Source organism: Tiliqua scincoides, chromosome 2 (assembly GCF_035046505.1).
Source record: "Tiliqua scincoides isolate rTilSci1 chromosome 2, rTilSci1.hap2, whole genome shotgun sequence".
NCBI classification, from domain to species: Eukaryota; Metazoa; Chordata; class Lepidosauria; order Squamata; family Scincidae; genus Tiliqua; species Tiliqua scincoides.
The window spans coordinates 121,510,375-121,529,606 of record NC_089822.1 but is presented as its reverse complement, the minus strand read 5'-3'; the positions used below and the strand labels follow the sequence as shown (position 1 = coordinate 121,529,606).

General features: G+C 45.8%; 1 protein-coding gene and 1 pseudogene across 5 annotated transcripts in view; both read left to right on the top strand.

The window, feature by feature from the left end:
• OLFM2 (olfactomedin 2) overlaps positions 1-3,743 on the top strand; it is a 143,232-nt gene extending 139,489 nt beyond the window's left edge. For all 5 annotated transcript variants that reach the window (XM_066614298.1, XM_066614297.1, XM_066614300.1 and 2 more), the window contains one exon: positions 2,907-3,743. In XM_066614298.1, the coding sequence (XP_066470395.1) occupies positions 2,907-3,584 (678 nt within the window). In that variant the 3' untranslated portion in view covers positions 3,585-3,743. The remainder of the gene's footprint in view (positions 1-2,906) is intronic.
• A 13,876-nt stretch (positions 3,744-17,619) lies between these two features.
• On the top strand, positions 17,620-17,736 carry LOC136642895 (5S ribosomal RNA; annotated as a pseudogene).
• The last annotated feature ends 1,496 nt before the right edge of the window (positions 17,737-19,232 follow it).

Sequence of the window (19,232 nt, the reverse complement as noted above, 5' to 3'; positions counted from 1 at the left end):
TATTAACTCTCATATTAATACAGATTTAGGCTTTCTGTCTCTATGCGTAAAATAAAACCAGGCTGTTCGCATTTTTTGAAGTCATTACTGGTACCTAATAGGACGGGTGATTATGATTTTGACGCGTTGGGCAATCCATTGGGGTTCTGTAATCATAAAAAGGTTGAGAACCTCTGTTCTAGAGTAGGCCCATTGGAATGAACAGGAGGAGACAGCGCCAGAGCAATGCGCTTGATGGAATGTGGCACACCACTGCTGCCCCACATAAAGGTGTGCCCTGGGGGGCTTCATGGGTCAGCCTCAGGGTTCCTTGAGGAGGCGATCAGCCAATAAATGACTTGACTGTCCTTTGATGCCGTCCCAGACCATTTTTCCCAGTGGAAGGGGGAATCACATGTTCATGAGCATGATTCGTGCATCCAAGAATACTTTGTACGTATATTGGGGGGGGGGGTTCTTGTATAGTGTAGCAGAAGGGCCCCCAACATCGCACTGGCCCCAGGTTCCACAAATTAGCTGATCAGCCCTAGTGAGACATCCCCATCCATCATTTACTTCCTGCCCACCACCTCCACCCCCTAAATTTTGATCAATACATAGCAGCTTCAGCTGCTACAGAACGCCCCCCTCCAAAAAAAGGCAAAATGCTCCCAATTCTCCTGTCTATTTGCCAATCTCAAACCTGATAGGTAGGGCAAGCTCTGGGATGTCTGGAGACTGTGTTCCTCATTTTTTCTCATTATGGCTGTGCCAGAAGCATCTCTACTTTTTGCCGGCTGAAGAGGATGCAATTTTGCTCCTTTGCAGCCTGCCCTATGTTTCATTTACTGCCTATATAAGGCGCTTCTTGAGAGACACAGACCCATCTGTCTCTCTTTGCACCAGATAGTTGCTTCTGTGGAGAGAGTGCAGCACAATCCCAGGTGCTCTGCAGATTCATACATCAGGCTGTTGCGTATGTGTGTGTTTTAAATCTCCAAAGACAAAAGGAGGAGAATTGGTATACAAATCTGCTAGAGCTGCACCAAATTTTCCCCAGTTTTAATTTCTGCAGACAGCTAGCTGTTTCAGTGGTCCAGAGGTTTTCCTTGCAAAAAGGTTATGTGAATATTTACCTTTTCCCAGTCCTGTTCACTTACGCTCCCGGAGTGTGTGTGAGGAATTGGGGAAGAAACACATTGGGGAATGCTTATTTACTGACAGTCCAATCCTATCCCTTGCCCCTCCCCATTGGTGCAGCCATACTGGGGGAGGGGGGACGGGACAGTCCTGGAGGTTTCCTCTGGGTAAGGGAACAGTTATTCCCTTACCAGGGGTAAATCTCCAAGGCCTGGAAGAGCCTACTCAGATCTACACCAGAAAAATTACTGACACAAGTCCACATGAACCTGCGGATCAAGTCCGGGAAGGGGGTCTGGATTTGGTGAATGCCACTACTGCCAAACCCACTCTCTTCCTGGACCGGACCCGTCCTCCTCCCTGCCCTGTTCTGTCCACTCTCCACCTCTGCCCCGCCTCCCCCCATCCCATTCTCCCTCCCCCACAAACTCACTTGGATCTTCAGCACACTGCCAGAGTGACTTTTATGACTGCCCATTAAGATTGGGTTGTTACAGTGCTACCTTTTCCTAGCCCCAGGGACTCAGAGCACATTAAGAAAAGAAAAGGAAAAAAAAAAAACCCTTTACTAGATAAAGAAGATAAATTCTACAAGGCTAAGGAAGAGGTCCTATGCAGAACACATGCTTTGCATGTCAAAAAGCTGCAATTCAGTCCCCAGCATTTCAGTCTGTAAGAATGTCAGGACTGGAAAAGACTTTTACCTGGGACCTTGGAGAGCTACTCTAGTAGCTCTGTCAGAATACCTGCAGCCAGCAGAGGCAAGGTGGTGCACTGATGGGCTGTGGGTGACTTTCTGCCCATCCCATTCTAAATGATGCCACAGATCTGGGGCACCCTGCTGCTGCAGACCCAAAGGACAGTCATGGAGCATTGCAGATGGGAGTCTCATGGTCAGGTTGTCCAGCAGAGCAGCAACATGTTGCTTCTCCCCTGTAGCTTAGGGTCACATTGGTACGGGAGGGAATCACATTGTCAGACCCTTCCCAGGCAATCCACACATCACTGTGTGGGCTGGAGACACAGGGGGATGACACCCACCATACTCCTGTGACTTAAGACCCTGTGGCTGCATGTAGAGAGAGTAGGTAGAATGGCTCTCGATGCATGTAAGACAAGGACGGATGCTTAGGCTTTTATAGGACTAAATGAATGACTGAGAGTAATGGTCTCAGCTGAAAGTCTCATATTGAGGCAGAAGGGATATAAGCTTTTAATAAATGAAAATGAAAACAGCCCATTTATAGATTGAAAGCAACCTTGGAAAGGAGGGTTTTTTTTTTTCCCCCACTACTCTCATCGTCAACAATCATTAACAAGTCTTTACCTGCTGGCTTACCATCTAAAAAATTAGAGATTGCCAGGGGGAAAGGAGGGCAGGGGAGAAAGGAAGGAGGGGCACAGAGTCTTCCATACATCTGGCACAATGCAGAATAAAACGGCTTTCGTAGTAAGTTTTTTGGATGCCTTTATAGTGCAGTAGGTATGTCAGTGGCTTGATTTAGAGGTGTTTGATTCCTGTGAGTGTGACAGAATTACAACCGAAGTCTTACTGAGCACAATGGGCTTACTTCTGAGTAAAATAAATAATGCTATTTTCAAACACCTCTATTCATTATGTCTTTTCTGCGTGGGGGGAGGTGACATTTGGAGGCACTAAAATTCCTGCCGCTTGCTTTGGGGTCCTTTTGCTGCTGTTCAAGCTACACCAGCGGGCAGGAATACTGTTCTACTATGGAGCCAGACTCACTAGAGTCTGTTCTAACATTCCTGGTGTTCTTCTTCAGGTGTGGTACATGGATGGCTACTACAAGGGCCGCCGTGTCCTGGAGTACCGTACCCTGAATGACTTCATCACGGGCCAAAACTTTGTCCAGCACCTGCTGCCTCATCCTTGGGCTGGCACCGGCCATGTAGTCTTCAATGGGTCCCTCTACTACAACAAGTACCAGAGCAACATTGTGGTGAAGTATCATTTCCGCTCCCGAAGTGTCGTCGTACAACGCAGCCTCAACACCGCAGGCTACAACAACACATTCCCGTACTCTTGGGGCGGCTATTCAGACATCGACTTCATGGTGGATGAGAACGGGCTCTGGGCTGTCTACACCACCAATCAGAATGCTGGCAACATTGTGGTGAGCCGAATGGATCCCACCACGCTAGAGATCCTCCGCAGCTGGGACACCGGCTACCCCAAGCGGAGTGCTGGAGAATCCTTCATCATCTGCGGGACCCTCTACGTGACAAATTCACACCTGGCAGGGGCTAAGATCTATTTTGCCTACTACACAAACACTTCTAGCTATGAGTACACGGATATTCCCTTCCACAATCAGTATTCCCACATATCCATGTTGGACTACAACCCCCGGGAGAGGGTCCTCTACACCTGGAATAATGGTCACCAGGTCATCTACAATGTGACTCTCTTCCATGTCATAAAGACTTCAGGGGAGTTATAATCCCATTGTCCAAGTGGCCTGAACTCTCTCTGTGGTCATTTTGTTCATTTTCTGTCTTATCCTGCGGGTGGGGGCGCTGTGGCCTGCAAACTAGGTGGCCTGGGAAAACTCCGTGATGCCGTTATTTCTACATAATAAAACAAAGAGATTTCTTCTCTCTCTTTCTCGTGGTTGATGACGCATGGATCTGGTTTGGGGCTTCTTTGGGGGTGGGCTATTTTTTATTTTTGTATTGGTTTTATTTTACTTATTTACTGGTGGCAAAATAAAGATGATCTCGCTGAGGTTGGACAGAGTTTGGGCCCTTCTTGGTTCAATTGAAATTCAGCTTTAGAACTGGGAATATGGTTGCCAGGCCAGCCTGTCTGTCCCTTTGAAAACACCAAAGTAGCAAGAAGGAAAATCATGAAACTGTGATTCCCCTGTACCCTGCTTTGTAGGTAAGAATTACTTGCCTTGGGGGCAAGCTTAGAACCATTACTTACACAGAGATGCAGCAGGTAGCTTCCTGGGGAGGGGAAAGTTTGCTCAGCTGTAGTAGGAAGTGATTAATGATTCCATCAGTGCAGAGATGGGGGAGAATTACATATCTTCAGCAGAGGCCATTTGGAGGGAGACCTGATCAGAACAGATCTGATGCAGAGACATAACAGACCCCTCTGCAGATGGGTGTTTGGGCTCACAGAACATCACTGATATCTTAACAATTCTCTCTCTCACACACACACACACACACATGCACATGCTGTATAATAAGCATCATATGTTTGTGTGAACATAGGAAGTGGCCTCATAGAGTCAGACCAGTATTGCTCCAGCCCAGTATTGTTTATATAGATTGACTGTGGCTCTCCTGGGACTCAGACAGGTCTTTCCCAGTTCTATTTGGAGATGCTGCCAGTGGTTGAAGCTGGGGCATTCTGGGTACAAAACAAGCGCTCTTACAATGGCACTTAAAGGGGTGGCTTCCCAGTGTTGCTTGTGGGTTGCCTGGCTGAGCCCTGAGCACTTGCTATTCAGAATGAATGATGACTTAAGGCTGTGAGCTTCTTAGCAGCAAGAACTGTCATAACTTGCCTTGGGCGGAACAGCTCTGTCTTCCCGTTGGCAGAATTTTACAGGTTGAAGCAACGTGGTTTGCAGGGCTTGTTCCAAAATCTGTTTCTTGGGGTTTGGGGGAACACAGGAGATCATGCAGGAAGAAGACATCATGTCCACCACACCAATCCGGACATAGAAACGGCTGGGTCCTTGGTGCCTCCCAGGCAGCTCTTGGGTTGCTAGAGCATAGCTTGGTCCACTCACAGTGCTAAGTTTTGCAGGTGCCAGAACACACCAGGCAAGCATCCTCTCCCTCCCTTTCAGAGCCATTCCAGACAGCTAGAGCAAAATGAAGTCTATTTCCCTTCATTGTTAGAAGTACCTGTTTCCTCTTACCCTCTACTTCCTGTTCTTTAACCAGTCACTAATTGGAGGACTTAGCCACAAGACCTTAGTGTTTTGCTCAAGGGCACATTACACATTACATTGCAACTGTATATATTAAAGCTTTGACAACCTCTTCCCATTTTCAAAGCACCCTCAGGAGAAGTTGATTCACTCTCAGCAACAGAAGGCATGGGAGGGATAGTTGTACTTAACTCATTCCCTGCCAACTATTTCCCCCTAACCCCCTCTCCGAGCTGCTCTTATCCTCAGTGTTCCAGATCCCTGTTTCTGATGTAAGCAGAAATCTGGAACACAGAAATCTGGAATGCAGAAAGAACAGTCAAAGCAAGGAGAGTTTCAAGGGAAAGCAGCTGGTGAGGCAAGAGTTAAGTGCTCACCTTTCCTCTTGGGGATGCTTTTTCAAGGGACCCTGAGGGCTCTTGTTACAGGACTGCAGAATGATACCTGGATTCAGGAATCATGGCTGGAAAGCCTGAAAGCCAAGCAGCTGCTAGATAAGGTGGAGGCTCCCTTTCTCTGTGTTTGGAAATTGAGCACTGATTTGCTACATGTACATTATTGGGGAAAGGGGAGAATTCATAGCTGCCCTGGCACTCCTTAGCTAGTTGGAGTTTTTCAGTATTTGAATGATTCAACACAGGAAAAGAGATACCTAATGTTAACCATGGAATCACATTGCAATGTAACATGCCAACAAGCTATTTTGTACTGAACCTGAATTATGCAGAAAATCTGCTTAGAGTAGTCAAGCTTGAGTGTAATCTGCATGTATGTTCTGTAAGAGTACACCTAAGGGTGAAGACAGGCAGGCATCTTTTCAGCATGCGTAGCAGACCCACATACAGCCGACTTATGTGGTTCAGCATCACAGACATCCTGTCCTCACTTTAAGCAGGGACCAGATTTGCAGGGTGCTGATTGGTCAGCGCATCAGGCAGTCATGATGCAAATCCCCCCTCCCCCACTTCTTAGAGCTGGACTGTGCGTAGCACTGATTGGGTGACCCATGTGTCAGCCGTGAAGACTCTTCATGATCCCATAAGAACCCATTTTTCTGAAGACTCTTCATAATCCCATAAGAACCCATTTGTCTGTTTAAACAACCAACGGGGGCAAATGCAGGTAAAAAAGCTTTTAAAAAATGAGTGCTGAATACCACCAAAAATGAATAAACTGAATAGCCTTGCCTGAAGTGGGTAGGGGGAAGGGGGTATGCTATCAACCCATGGGCCGTATTTATGTTAGAGAGCATTGCTGGGGTGGAAGGCATGTTCATGGCATTCTGACTCCTCTTTGATGGTTAGAAATGTCTGTTACCACCATAAGGTTTATTTATTGTTGCCAGTGTTACTAATCCCAGGGCTCTGGTCTCAAGAAACATGATGAAGTTGCCTTGCTGAAGTGCAAGCGGGTCTGGTCAGTGCCGAAATTAGAGATGGCCTAGGAGCCCTGTGCGGACCACCTTGAACGTCCTCGTGGAAGATATGTAATAAATAAATAACAGAATGGATAGAACAAACAAACATATCTTAAACATATGATCATTCAGGCGCAGGTTTACCAACTCCAGCGCTGTTTATTGTATACACGTACACAAATGTATTGTTGCTGTGTCTTGTGTGAATCAGTCCTGGGATACAGGAAAATGGCCTTGACTCTTTCTGGGAACAAAACCCAGATTTCAGGGCTTCAGACATCCACACAGATCTGTTTTATTGTGCTACAAAAAAAATGGACCTTTTCTCTTTGAGTAACCGGAAGGAATACCAGCTTTAGTGCAGAGAGCCCAGGCGACAGAGAAAACATGTGTCTGCATTGCACAGTGAATATCCTGCCCAGTGGCAGCTCGCAATGATTTTTTGAGATCTACAGCAGAGCTCACCTACAGGCTCACTATCTGCCTCCACCCCTGGCAGATAAGGCTCTCAGCATAGCTGGGTGGACATTTGTTCAAACTGTGGAGATTCTATCACGTGTCCCTGTGAACAACATTGAACTGATTCAGAGATGCAATCAAAGACAGGTACCCTCCCTCTGGAAAGGGGCTGAAGTAGTCTGGCATTTTACAAAAGCATGCATTGGTTCTACTTCAAGGCTGGTGGGGGGCCCATCTGCTACGTTTACATCTCCTAAGGGGTTTAGAGAGATAATCACTTTCACTCCAGCAGAAGCATGCAAGTCTTTGGGGACCTCTTTTTGGGGAAGGGGGCTGGCTAGAAGCAACTGCAGGGCCTCTGAGAGGCATTTTATCAGGGGTACAAAGCATCTTTTGGGCTCCTTTGCAGAGGGGGAAGGGCAAAACACAGTTGGGGGAGGGTGGAGACAGTTGGAAATATCTTTGGAGCCCAGGTCTACCCACCATGTGGCTTCAGCAGCTACATATAGTAATATGGAAAACAAAACACACTTCTAAGTCTCTCTAAAATCTCTTAAATATAGAAAATCATGCAGAAAATTAGCATCATCGTATTTAGGCTCACACGAGAATGGAAAGTGTCCTGTGCATACCAAAACTTGCTTCTGCAGCAGCTATAGTCTTGCAACTGTGACCCTGAGCTCCTATACACTACTTCAGGGTAAGCAGATCCACAAGCTGAAGAGCTACTGTAGCAGGTCAGTTTCCTCCCAGATTTGACACTGTGTTAAAGAGTGTCATGTGTGCATTCCTATAGTGCCCCAGCATTCCATGCAGGCAACAAGCCTGCATAGATACAAAAATGTAGGATCCTAGAAAATTTCTGTGTCCCCTCCTTTGGCTCCTGGGCCCCCCTATCAACTCTGGGCCAAGGTACAAATTACCCCCTTTACTCCTCTCTTCTAAGCCCTGAGCAACTGTGCTGGTTGACACATTTAATATCTCTATTTCAGGCCCATTCTAAGGAAGTAGTTTCTCAGATCACCCTGATTTGCCACAAAATTTATCCCATAGCATAATTTAGAGGCTTCAGGTTATGCTAAGCATCTGATCATAGAGGAAAAGAACACCTTTAGTAATTATAGCACAATCTCTTAGAAGGCTCATCAGACCATTCCCTAAGTTGCCACTGAGATTTGCTTAAAGCACAATGTTGAGGTGACTTTGAACAATCATTACTGGGAGAAACATTCAAGGAACTTCAACCTGGAACAAAAAGAACTTTGCAGAACATTTTGGGGTAGGGTCAGTGGGTCTTGGACATACCTAACCCTCCTAATTCATCAATGGACTAACAGATCTAATGCTGGAGAATTCAGAGCAAGGTAAAAAAAAAAGCGGGGGGAGGACTTAACATACATTAGAAACAAAGGGGTCATATTAGGACATCATCCATAATTCAGGAACTGAACCTTCAGAGAGTGCCTCCATAAAAATGTCATTGTTGAGAGGCTCCCTCAACCAAGGCAGAAAAATGTTCAATGGTAACTACGATGAATGAACACCCACCCACTATCAAGGGATCTTGGTCCAGCTGTCTTTTGTGGGGAGACAGAAGCAGGCCAAACATAAAAGGCAAAAGTAAGGCTTCCAGAGTGCTTTTAAGCAGGAAGAATTCCAGAAAAGCTAGAAATCTTTGAAAAACAAGCCTCCAGGAGTATTTCAGTGTAATTGTCAGTGTTGCACATACTCAAGAACGGTGTCAGGAGTGGAATCCCAAACCTTTGAATTTGCCCAAGCAAGAACAGGAGTTTGCAGGCCTGAATAAATGGCAACGACTGAAGTTCCTTGTTCTCAGCAAAGCTCTTGTTGGCAAGATATCTCAAATCTCTGTCCCAATATGAAGCTCCTTTAGACCATCTAGCTCAGGGGTGTCAAACTCATTTCATACAGAGGGGCCGAATAGCATTCATGATGCATGCTGAGGGCCGTAAGTGATCTCATTAGGCAGGAAGTGATGTCATTAAAAAGGTCATAACAAAAAAATAAGCTCCTTTTCTCACTTAGAATTCATTAGCGTCAAATGGCAGAAGAGGAAATATCAAATCTTGATTGTATTTCAAGATATGGGAGAGCACAATTTTCATGTGGGCTTCCCTTTCAGCAGTAACACCTCAGCACTGTTCAGCAGTTGAGAGCCTGAGGGTCAGATGAAAAGCTTCCATGGGCCGCATTCGGCCCCCGGGCCTTATGTTTGACACCCCTGATCTAGCTCATTATTGCCTACACTGGAGATCTGGCAGCAGATCTCCAGCAGGGAGACTTTTCCCAGCCCTTCAAAATGGAAACTCAGGGATTGAACCTACAACCATCAGCATACAAAGCAGGTGCTGTACCATACAGCCACAACCTCTTTTTGGACTTGCCTTTTAATTATCGCTGTATTTTGGCAACAAATGAAACATGTTATTTTGTGTGGCTTCATCATTTAGAAAATAGATGAAGCTAAGGGAATAGAAAAGCTAATAGAAAAGCTAAGGGAACCATGGCAACCCTCTTGGAGATACTGCGGCTTCCTGTGACAAAAGTATTTCTTGTGCCCCAATCCTATCCCCCGCCACTGGTGCAGATGCAACCGCACCATGGAGACACAAATACTGGATTCAATTGGGGGGGGGGCAATCATAAGGCCTCCTCAAAGTAAGCCCCCTGATGTCCTATGGCTCTCCTTCCTATAGCTAGCCTAAGTCCAAGGAGGAAAACGAGATGTATAGGATCCTGGTGCACATCAATGCCCCCGGGATCCTCCCCTGTTCTGCACTCTGTCCACACTGAAAGTCTGCTTGCCCTACCCCCTCCCCATCCATGTCATGTCTCCCCCAGCATCTTACTGGGGCAGGCAGAGCTCCAGCAGCCAATGGCACACAGGCCTCGCTGCTCACTGAGGCAGCAACCGGGCAGCACATGATAGCGTGTCACATTTCACAACATCATAAAGCACAGTGTGCTACTGGACTATGAGTTCCAGCAGCACACACAGCCCATGTGTTGTCATTCTTGCCCTTCCTCCAAGGAGGTCAGGTTAGTATGCAGTCTTTCCCTCACTGCCATAGCAATAGCAAACCTGTCAGGGCGGTTGGGCTAAGAGGGAGTGCTGGTGCAAGACTCTTCCATGAGTTCCATGAATGTGTAGACTTGAACCTGAGTCTCTTCAACCCCAGAATAACATGCTGAGCACTGTACCACCCTGGCTGTACAATGAGAAGAAATGAGAATGATTGACATAAAATGGAGATGGAACAGGTGTCAATTCCACACTTTAGTCCAACCTGAACACACCACAAACTAGATGGGGAGGAGGAGTGTAAGGATTCTTTGAGGCAAAATGTAGCCCCATTAACCCATTTGGAACACTAAAGCTTATGATAAAAATGGAAGTATCTCTGAGCATGACCCAATGAGCTTGTTCTCCCCTCACTACAGAACCATTGCAGACAGTTTCCCATTTATCTAAGATAGGGGTGGGGAGGAAGCAGGGTGTTTGGTTCAGAAACAGTAGTTTCCAGGCTGACTGAAATAAAATGGCTCTGTTCTGCAAGCCTCCTGTATCCATTTTATTTTATTTTTTTTGGAAAGCCTGGGTTTGGGCAGAAAGACCTCTGAGTCAGGGACTCCTCCACATACATCTTGATTCCTTGTGTCCCCATCAGCCTCTGTCAGGCTGCAGTTTGATTCCTTGAGCTTTTATTATCCGGTCTCCGTGATTACAGGCCTTGAGACAGCAATTTGTGCTCTGTGGTGCACAACAGACCATCCTCCCCATCCTTGGCCAGACCTTGCCGCTGGTAGAATTATAGCCTGGGAATCTAGGATCAATTGAGCCTGATTAAGCGCAGTGACCCTGAGCGATCCCCTCCTCCTCCTCCTGGCCTAGACCTTTAATGCTCAGCTTCCTTTGAATGACAGCCACTTCCTAGGCAAGGGACTCTGCACAGAAATATCCGACATTAGGCAAATAGACCAAGTCTGTCCTGCTGTGCTGCCTGCCATTTGCAATCATTGACTCACTTCTTAGTAGGCGATTGTGTCTCAGATCTGCCTGGGACTTGCTCCTTATTTGCCCCTTTCAGCTTGGGACCATCATGGATGCTAGATGAGAAACTGCTCATTCAAACCTGTGCTGCGCAAGCAGTTTCTCTCCTGGTCCAGCTGTGGGTGTTGTTCATGTGTAGCTCTGTTAGAAAAGTAGTAATAGCATTTATCAGCTGTCCAGGTTTCAAGTTCCTCCCAGTCAAATGGCTGTTTAGCATGATTAACGAATGTTAGACTCATTTGGATCAAGATTTGGGGGAAATTTGGGGGAAGGCCGACAGGAGCCGAGGGGCATCCGGTTCGGGACTCCTCATCCCTATGGGATGAGGATGGGGAGGTTAGAGAACAACAAGACAAAGGCAGGGTAGGAGAAGAAATTGGGAAAGGTAGGGTGATGGGAAGTGATAGACAGTTTGGCACAATGAGAGGATGCGGGGACAAAGGAGCAAATAAGCAGCCCATCCTGGGGCATTCCGTGTATAAATGCTTTTATGCGAATGCCCGAAGTCTACGAGCAAAGGTGGGAGAACTGGAATGTCTGGTGACAAGGGAAAATATTGACATAGTGGGCATAACGGAAACCTGGTGGAATGCGGAGAATCAGTGGGATACCGCAATCCCGGGCTATAAACTCTACAGGAGGGACAGGCAGGGGCGTGTTGGAGGTGGGGTGGCCCTTTATGTTAAGGAAGGGATAGAATCCAGCAAAGTAGAGATTGAAGGTGGGTCCGACTCCACCGTAGAATCTCTGTGGGTTAAATTACCAGGCTTGTGCAGCAATGTAATACTGGGGGCGTGCTATCGTCCTCCAGACCAGAAATCTGATGGGGACCTTGAAATGAGGAAACAGATCAGGGAGGTGACAAGGAAGGACAGGGTTGTAATCATGGGGGACTTCAATTATCCTCATATTGACTGGGTCAATTTGTGTTCTGGTCACGATAAGGAAACCGGATTTCTTGACGTGCTAAATGACTGTGGCTTAGATCAGCTAGTCAAGGAGCCCACCAGAGGACAGGTGACTCTGGATTTAATTTTGTGCGGTACGCAGGACCTGGTTAGAGATGTAAACGTTACTGAGCCATTGGGGAACAGTGATCATGCTGCGATCCGTTTTGACGTGCACGTTGGGGGAAGAATACCAGGCAAATCTCTAACAAAAACCCTTGACTTCCGACGGGCGGACTTCCCTCAAATGAGGAGGCTGGTTAGGAGGAGGTTGAAAGGGAGGGTAAAAAGAGTCCAATCTCTCCAGAGTGCATGGAGGCTGCTTAAAACAACAGTAATAGAGGCCCAGCAGAGGTGTATACCGCAAAGAAAGAAGGGTTCCACTAAATCCAGGAGAGTGCCCGCATGGCTAACCAGCCAAGTTAGAGAGGCTGTGAAGGGCAAGGAAGCTTCCTTCCGTAAATGGAAGTCTTGCCCTAATGAAGAGAATAAAAAGGAACATAAACTGTGGCAAAAGAAATGTAAGAAGGTGATAGGGGAGGCCAAGCGAGACTATGAGGAACGCATGGCCAGCAACATTAAGGGGAATAATAAAAGCTTCTTCAAATATGTTAGAAGCAGGAAACCCGCCAGAGAAGCGGTTGGCCCTCTGGATGGTGAGGGAGGGAAAGGGGAGATAAAAGGAGACTTAGAGATGGCAGAAAAATTAAATGAGTTCTTTGCATCTGTCTTCACGGCAGAAGACCTCGGGCAGATACCGCTGCCTGAACGGCCCCTCCTAACCGAGGAGTTAAGTCAGATAGAGGTTAAAAGAGAAGATGTTTCAGACCTCATTGATAAATTAAAGATCAATAAGTCACCGGGCCCTGATGGCATACACCCAAGGGTTATTAAGGAATTGAAGAATGAAGTTGCAGATCTCTTGACTAAGATATGCAACTTGTCCCTCAAAACAGCCACGGTACCAGAAGATTGGAGGATAGCAAATGTCACGCCTATTTTTAAAAAGGGAAAGAGGGGGGACCCGGGAAACTATAGGCCGGTCAGCCTAACATCCATACCGGGTAAGATGGTGGAATGCCTCATCAAAGATAGGATCTCAAAACACATAGACGAACAGGCCTTGCTGAGGGAGAGTCAGCATGGCTTCTGTAAGGGTAAGTCTTGCCTCACGAACCTTATAGAATTCTTTGAAAAGGTCAACAGGCATGTGGATGCGGGAGAACCCGTGGACATTATATATCTGGACTTTCAGAAGGCATTTGACACGGTCCCTCACCAAAGGCTACTGAAAAAACTCCACAGTCAGGGAATTAGAGGACAGGTCCTCTCGTGGATTGAGAACTGGTTGGAGGCCAGGAAGCAGAGAGTGGGTGTCAATGGGCAATTTTCACAATGGAGAGAGGTGAAAAGCGGTGTGCCCCAAGGATCTGTCCTGGGACCGGTGCTTTTCAACCTCTTCATAAATGACCTGGAGACAGGGGTGAGCAGTGAAGTGGCTAAGTTTGCAGACGACACCAAACTTTTCCGAGTGGTAAAGACCAGAAGTGATTGTGAGGAGCTCCAGAAGGATCTCTCCAGACTGGCAGAATGGGCAGCAAAATGGCAGATGCGCTTCAATGTCAGTAAGTGTAAAGTCATGCACATTGGGGCAAAAAATCAAAACTTTAGATATAGGCTGATGGGTTCTGAGCTGTCTGTGACAGATCAGGAGAGAGATCTTGGGGTGGTGGTGGACAGGTCGATGAAAGTGTCGACCCAATGTGCGGCGGCAGTGAAGAAGGCCAATTCTATGCTTGGGATCATTAGGAAGGGTATTGAGAACAAAACGGCTAATATTATAATGCCGTTGTACAAATCGATGGTAAGGCCACACCTGGAGTATTGTGTCCAGTTCTGGTCGCCGCATCTCAAAAAAGACATAGTGGAAATGGAAAAGGTGCAAAAGAGAGCGACTAAGATGATTATGGGGCTGGGGCACCTTCCTTATGAGGAAAGGCTACGGCGTTTGGGCCTCTTCAGCCTAGAAAAGAGACGCTTGAGGGGGGACATGATTGAGACATACAAAATTATGCAGGGGATGGACAGAGTGGATAGGGAGATGCTCTTTACACTCTCACATAATACCAGAACCAGGGGACATCCACTAAAATTGAGTGTTGGGCGGGTTAGGACAGACAAAAGAAAATATTTCTTTACTCAGCGCGTGGTCAGTCTGTGGAACTCCTTGCCACAGGATGTGGTGCTGGCGTCTAGCCTAGACGCCTTTAAAAGGGGATTGGACGAGTTTCTGGAGGAAAAATCCATTATGGGGTACAAGCCATGATGTGTATGCGCAACCTCCTGATTTTAGGAATGGGTTAAGTCAGAATGCCAGATGTAGGGGAGAGCACCAGGATGAGGTCTCTTGTTATCTGGTGTGCTCCCTGGGGCATTTGGTGGGCCGCTGTGAGATACAGGAAGCTGGACTAGATGGGCCTATGGCCTGATCCAGTGGGGCTGTTCTTATGTTCTTATGTTCTTAAGATCTTTGATGGAGGCCTTCCCTGAGGATCTCAGGTATGCAGGGATGTGCTCCTACAGGGAAGTATAGTCTCCCCTTCTTTATTAATGTATTCCAAGCTGGGCAAGAAAAAGAAATGCTTTTTTTCACAGCAAAAAAAAAAAAAAAAGAATGTTTTTTTTCTGAGCAGCAGAACATTCCAAGGGAGCCTTTTTCAGCTTTCCATTCTTATAAGGAAAGAGCATTGGGGACTTCAAATGACTGGCAATATATGGGACTGAACTAAATGGGGGAAGGAAATTTTACCCCCCAAAATTCTCCCCCCAAGAGGGGGAGGAGGGGCCACATTGCCTTCACTCTGATTTTTCTTTTCTTTACTACTATAGTGTAGCCAACTATGATAGGCAACATGGTGCCATGATGTCATTAGATTTGGGTATGTAATCCCTGATTGGCTGGCACATGTAGTTGGAAAGAATAAGAAACACGGCAATGAAGCAACTGTTTGGAGGACCAGAAGACAGGAGTGAGCTGCTAGGAACAGATCAGCTTTTAACGGTCATTATTTCAGGCTCCCTGAAAGTCCCTTCATTATCCCACCCAAACATTTGTCTGCAAAATGTGATGCTGCTCCACTAAACCGTTTGTTTATGTCTGTGCAAGTTGAGCTGATGGGAAACTGCCGTGGGATCATGCTGAAGGTTTGTTACTGTGGTGTCAGGTCTTGGTGATATCATTCTTTTATCATCTCAGATGTCATTCCTTTCTCAGCAGCTTGTTGTGTGATGAAAGGGGAGAGGCTAGAGTTCAGTGGTAGAACACATGCTTTGCATCTATAAAATCTCAGGGATGTGTCAATGAAATTCATAGCATGTCCAATAAAGAACTCTTATGCAATTGTACTACTGCTAGCCACAGTAGCAAGTTCTGGAATAAATGCACCACTGTGGCCACTGGATAAGCAGAAGCTCCTTATATCCTGTGTTAAACAGATCATCACATCCTCCCCACCAAGTCTTATTTCTTCCTTCTTGCTGTTGATTACGACTTTGTGTGCTCTGTGCTTAAGAGAGAGGGTAAAAAAATCAAAGGGCTCTAAATTAAGGTTAGGGTGGAAATTCTGCATTTGGGAACCCAGATTTTGCACTATTAAAAAATTGTATTCTGTGACATGTAAATTATGCATATTTATACAGTTATTTTTGTGCTTTGATAATACTGGGAAGGACCTAAAAGAGCTATGCGGATCCTGGAAACTCTACCCCTAAATTCCATTTAGCCTTCCAACTGACAGTTCTTAGGATTTCATTCACTCTCAAGCCTATCGCCAGAGAAAGAACTAGCAACCTGCCTTTTATTTACAGGAACATAAGAACAGCCCCACTGGATCAGGCCATAGGCCCATCTAGTCCAGCTTCCTGTATCTCACAGCGGCCCACCAAATGCCCCAGTGAGCACACCAGATAACAAGAGACCTCATCCTGGTGCCCTCCCTTGCATCTGGCAAGGGAAATCTGGAAAACTGAGTTTCTCAAGATGCTGAATTCAAGCGCACAGTATCATGAACACAAACAGCCCCAAACAATTTGTTTCCTCCATGCTTTTGCATACTTTAGACACCCGTCACTTGCCTTTGAATCTCTCTAGCTCCACTACAACTGCTTTTTTAAAAAAAGGAAAAGTAAAAAAAAATTCTGAGCTTGACATGTGCCCAATTGAATAAAATATTTATTGCCTCTTGTGACTACATGGTATTTTCTTTTATTTCCCAAAATAGTTCTTCCTTTATCATTATTTTTCCCCTTTACTCTGCTTTATTCCTAGTATCCCATTATTGTTTCATGTTTTCCCCCAAAGTCTCTTTACTGTCTCAGACTTTCCCACTGATTTGCTTGCAGGAATAAGTCCTGTAAACATGCCTGGAGTTAGGTAATTGCGTTCTCCATTGCCTGCTTGCACCAAGCTCACAAGTTCAATTACCCCTCTGTTTACAGAATGTCTTTTTCATTCATATGTATGAATGGTGACAGGACAATGCTCCGTTTCTTTCATAACTATACCAGGATGTATTAAGCGAGGGATGCTTTCACCAGCTGAGGCCTAGACAAAGCTGTTGGGGGGAGGCAGGTGCATATTGCTTATGAGCATGTTTAATGCAGAGATCCATAGCTGAGGACATATTAGAAAAAGGTGCTGAATGATTTAATAAACTGAATATATATATATATGGATATATATGGATTATGAATATATGGATCTCTATGCATTAAACATTTACCTAACTCATATACTTAACTCAACGCAATTAGCTAACTCAAATGTGTGTGTGTGTGTGTGTGTGTGTGTGTGTGTGTGTGTTTCAGTTTCAGTCTTTCAGTTTCGAAAGACTATGGTATCAAGTTCTGAATGGTGGTTCTGGAACAGCGTCTAGTGTGGCTGAAAAGGCCGATTCGGGAGTGACAATCCCTTCCACACCGGGAGCAAGTGCAGTCTGTCCCTGGTCTATCTCCCTGGCTATGGGCCTTCCTTCTTTGCCTCTTTGCCTCAGTCTGTATATAAATATACAGTAGATACTCGGGTATAGTACCTGAAATTTTTGCCAAGTAATCAAGCTCCAATTCTCACTTCACCTGATCTCCGGGTCAATCAGAGGGCAGAGCCTTTCAACTCTGAACAATTTTGTTTCTCAAGTGGCAGGCAGGCACCAAGTTTCTCAAGCAGAAGGCAGGTACCAGCCAGGCAGGCAGCCAGCCAGGCAGGGCAGATATCATTTCTACAGCAACTGGGACATTCCAGCCAAAGTTAACCTTTTCTTCTCCTTCCTTCTGCTGCAGCCTGGTTCTGCTTGGCAAATGCTTGCAAAGCAGGTCTGTTTTTTGAAACGCCAGGATGGGACCCTCCTTCCCAGGCTACAATTCAGTGCACCATTACTTCAGAGTAACACCCATGGAAAGCCACCCATGGTCTACTTCTGAGTAAAAAGGGCTGCAAATATATGCAGCTGCATCTCTCTGCTGTGACTTACACACTCCCAGTTATGTGTTATATGCTGTATGCAGAGCTTCTGGCTTAACATACCAGACACCTTAAAGGTGGATTTGATTCATGGTTCAACCTTTTTCACTGGCATATCCCTTGGCAGCCCATTTCCATAAACTGTACCCTTCCTGTTAGCAAAATGTTTAGTAAGCAACAACTGTTACCCTGCACATACCTGATCTCATCTGATCTTGGAAGCTAAGCAGGGTCAGGCCTGGTTAGTACTTGGATGGGAGACTGCCTGGGAATACTGGGTGCTGTAGGCTTATACCATAGTCTTTCGAGACTGAAGGTTGCTAACCATTTTTGTAATTAGTAAGACAAGCCCTCATCTCCTCCATATGAAAGCCCAGACTTCATGTATTCATCACATATTTTTTCTTTTCATCTGTTTGAGGAACAGAAGACTCTGCCTTTGCACTGTTTTGCACCAGAAGTGTGCTGAGAAATTCTGGGTGACTGATCACTTTCCATATTATGTTTCAGCTTTTTTACTGTGATGGTTTTCAATCACTGGTTCATACATGAATTGATGACCAAAAACTGGCTATTGGTGGGTCTTTCACAACCAACTAACTACCTCCCTTCCTGCCTTGCTGGTCCTTTCAAGGCATTCCTCCCTTGCAAGGCGTTCTGGAGCACGGCCTGCCTTTTTCTGCCATTATTCCATTCTTTTTCAAGTACCCCTACAGGTCTTGTTGAGTGTCCCTGGAAGTACATACCAGGCTGGGAACTGGTATGTTGTTTACAGTGCACTTACTCTGATAGTGTTTACAAAAAGGTGGTGAAGACCAGAATTTAAAAAAGAATAAAAATGTATCTTATGATCTTTTACTTTGTTTTTAATAAATTAGAGAGTTCTTAGGTAACAATTAGTGGTAGGTTATTTTTCAGACTATGGCCTCGGGTAAAATCAGACAAAACTATAGTCAGACATGCCCCTAAGTTGCCCCTGACTTATTCGAGGGTCATAGAAAATTCCATGATTGTTGGCTCAAAACCTGCCCTCAACTTATCTGTGGGGTCAACTTATAGGCGAGTATCTGCAATATGTCTGAGTTGTAAGACATCAACCTGCCAAAAGTCACACCTAGGGTAAAACAGACAACCCCCCCCCCACTCCTGTCCCCACTCACTATTCACACCCAGCAATAAAGCAGGAGATATAACAGAAAGCAAATTGATGTCCTTGTTTGGACGTGAAATCAACAAGGCATAACTGACAAGGCAGCAATGTGTGAAAGGAAAAACCAGCAAAGCAACCTCACCTGTGTGTTATTTTGATCAGGCATCAGTTAAAAGGAATTCTCAGATTTAGGGATATTCATGCATGTGAGCATGATCAACCTCGATGCCTTAATGGACATCTTCTGCATTTGGGTCATCAAATTCATATTAAATGTTTTCAAATGGAGGGGCACTCCCTGCATATAGAAAGCCAACATATCAGGCTAGGCTAGGGCTGAAACAAAACTTGCTTTTTCAAGCACTTTATTGATCACTCAGAAATCTTCTGCTTCTGTTCACATGCATTACTATCATTAATAATATCCTGATTTAACCTAAGTCTGCCCTGAGTCTTGCAAAGCAGCCACATCAATGGAGCATGCGCTGCCTCCCACAGGGGGAGTTTTGGGTCCTGGGACCTCCTCCAGGAAAAGAAACATTTGTTACCTTGCCCCAGGACAAACTTCTGCTGCCCTGATGGGTCTTCTCATATCTGTGCTAGCCATTTTGCTGGTGCAAGTACACGTGGGCCCAC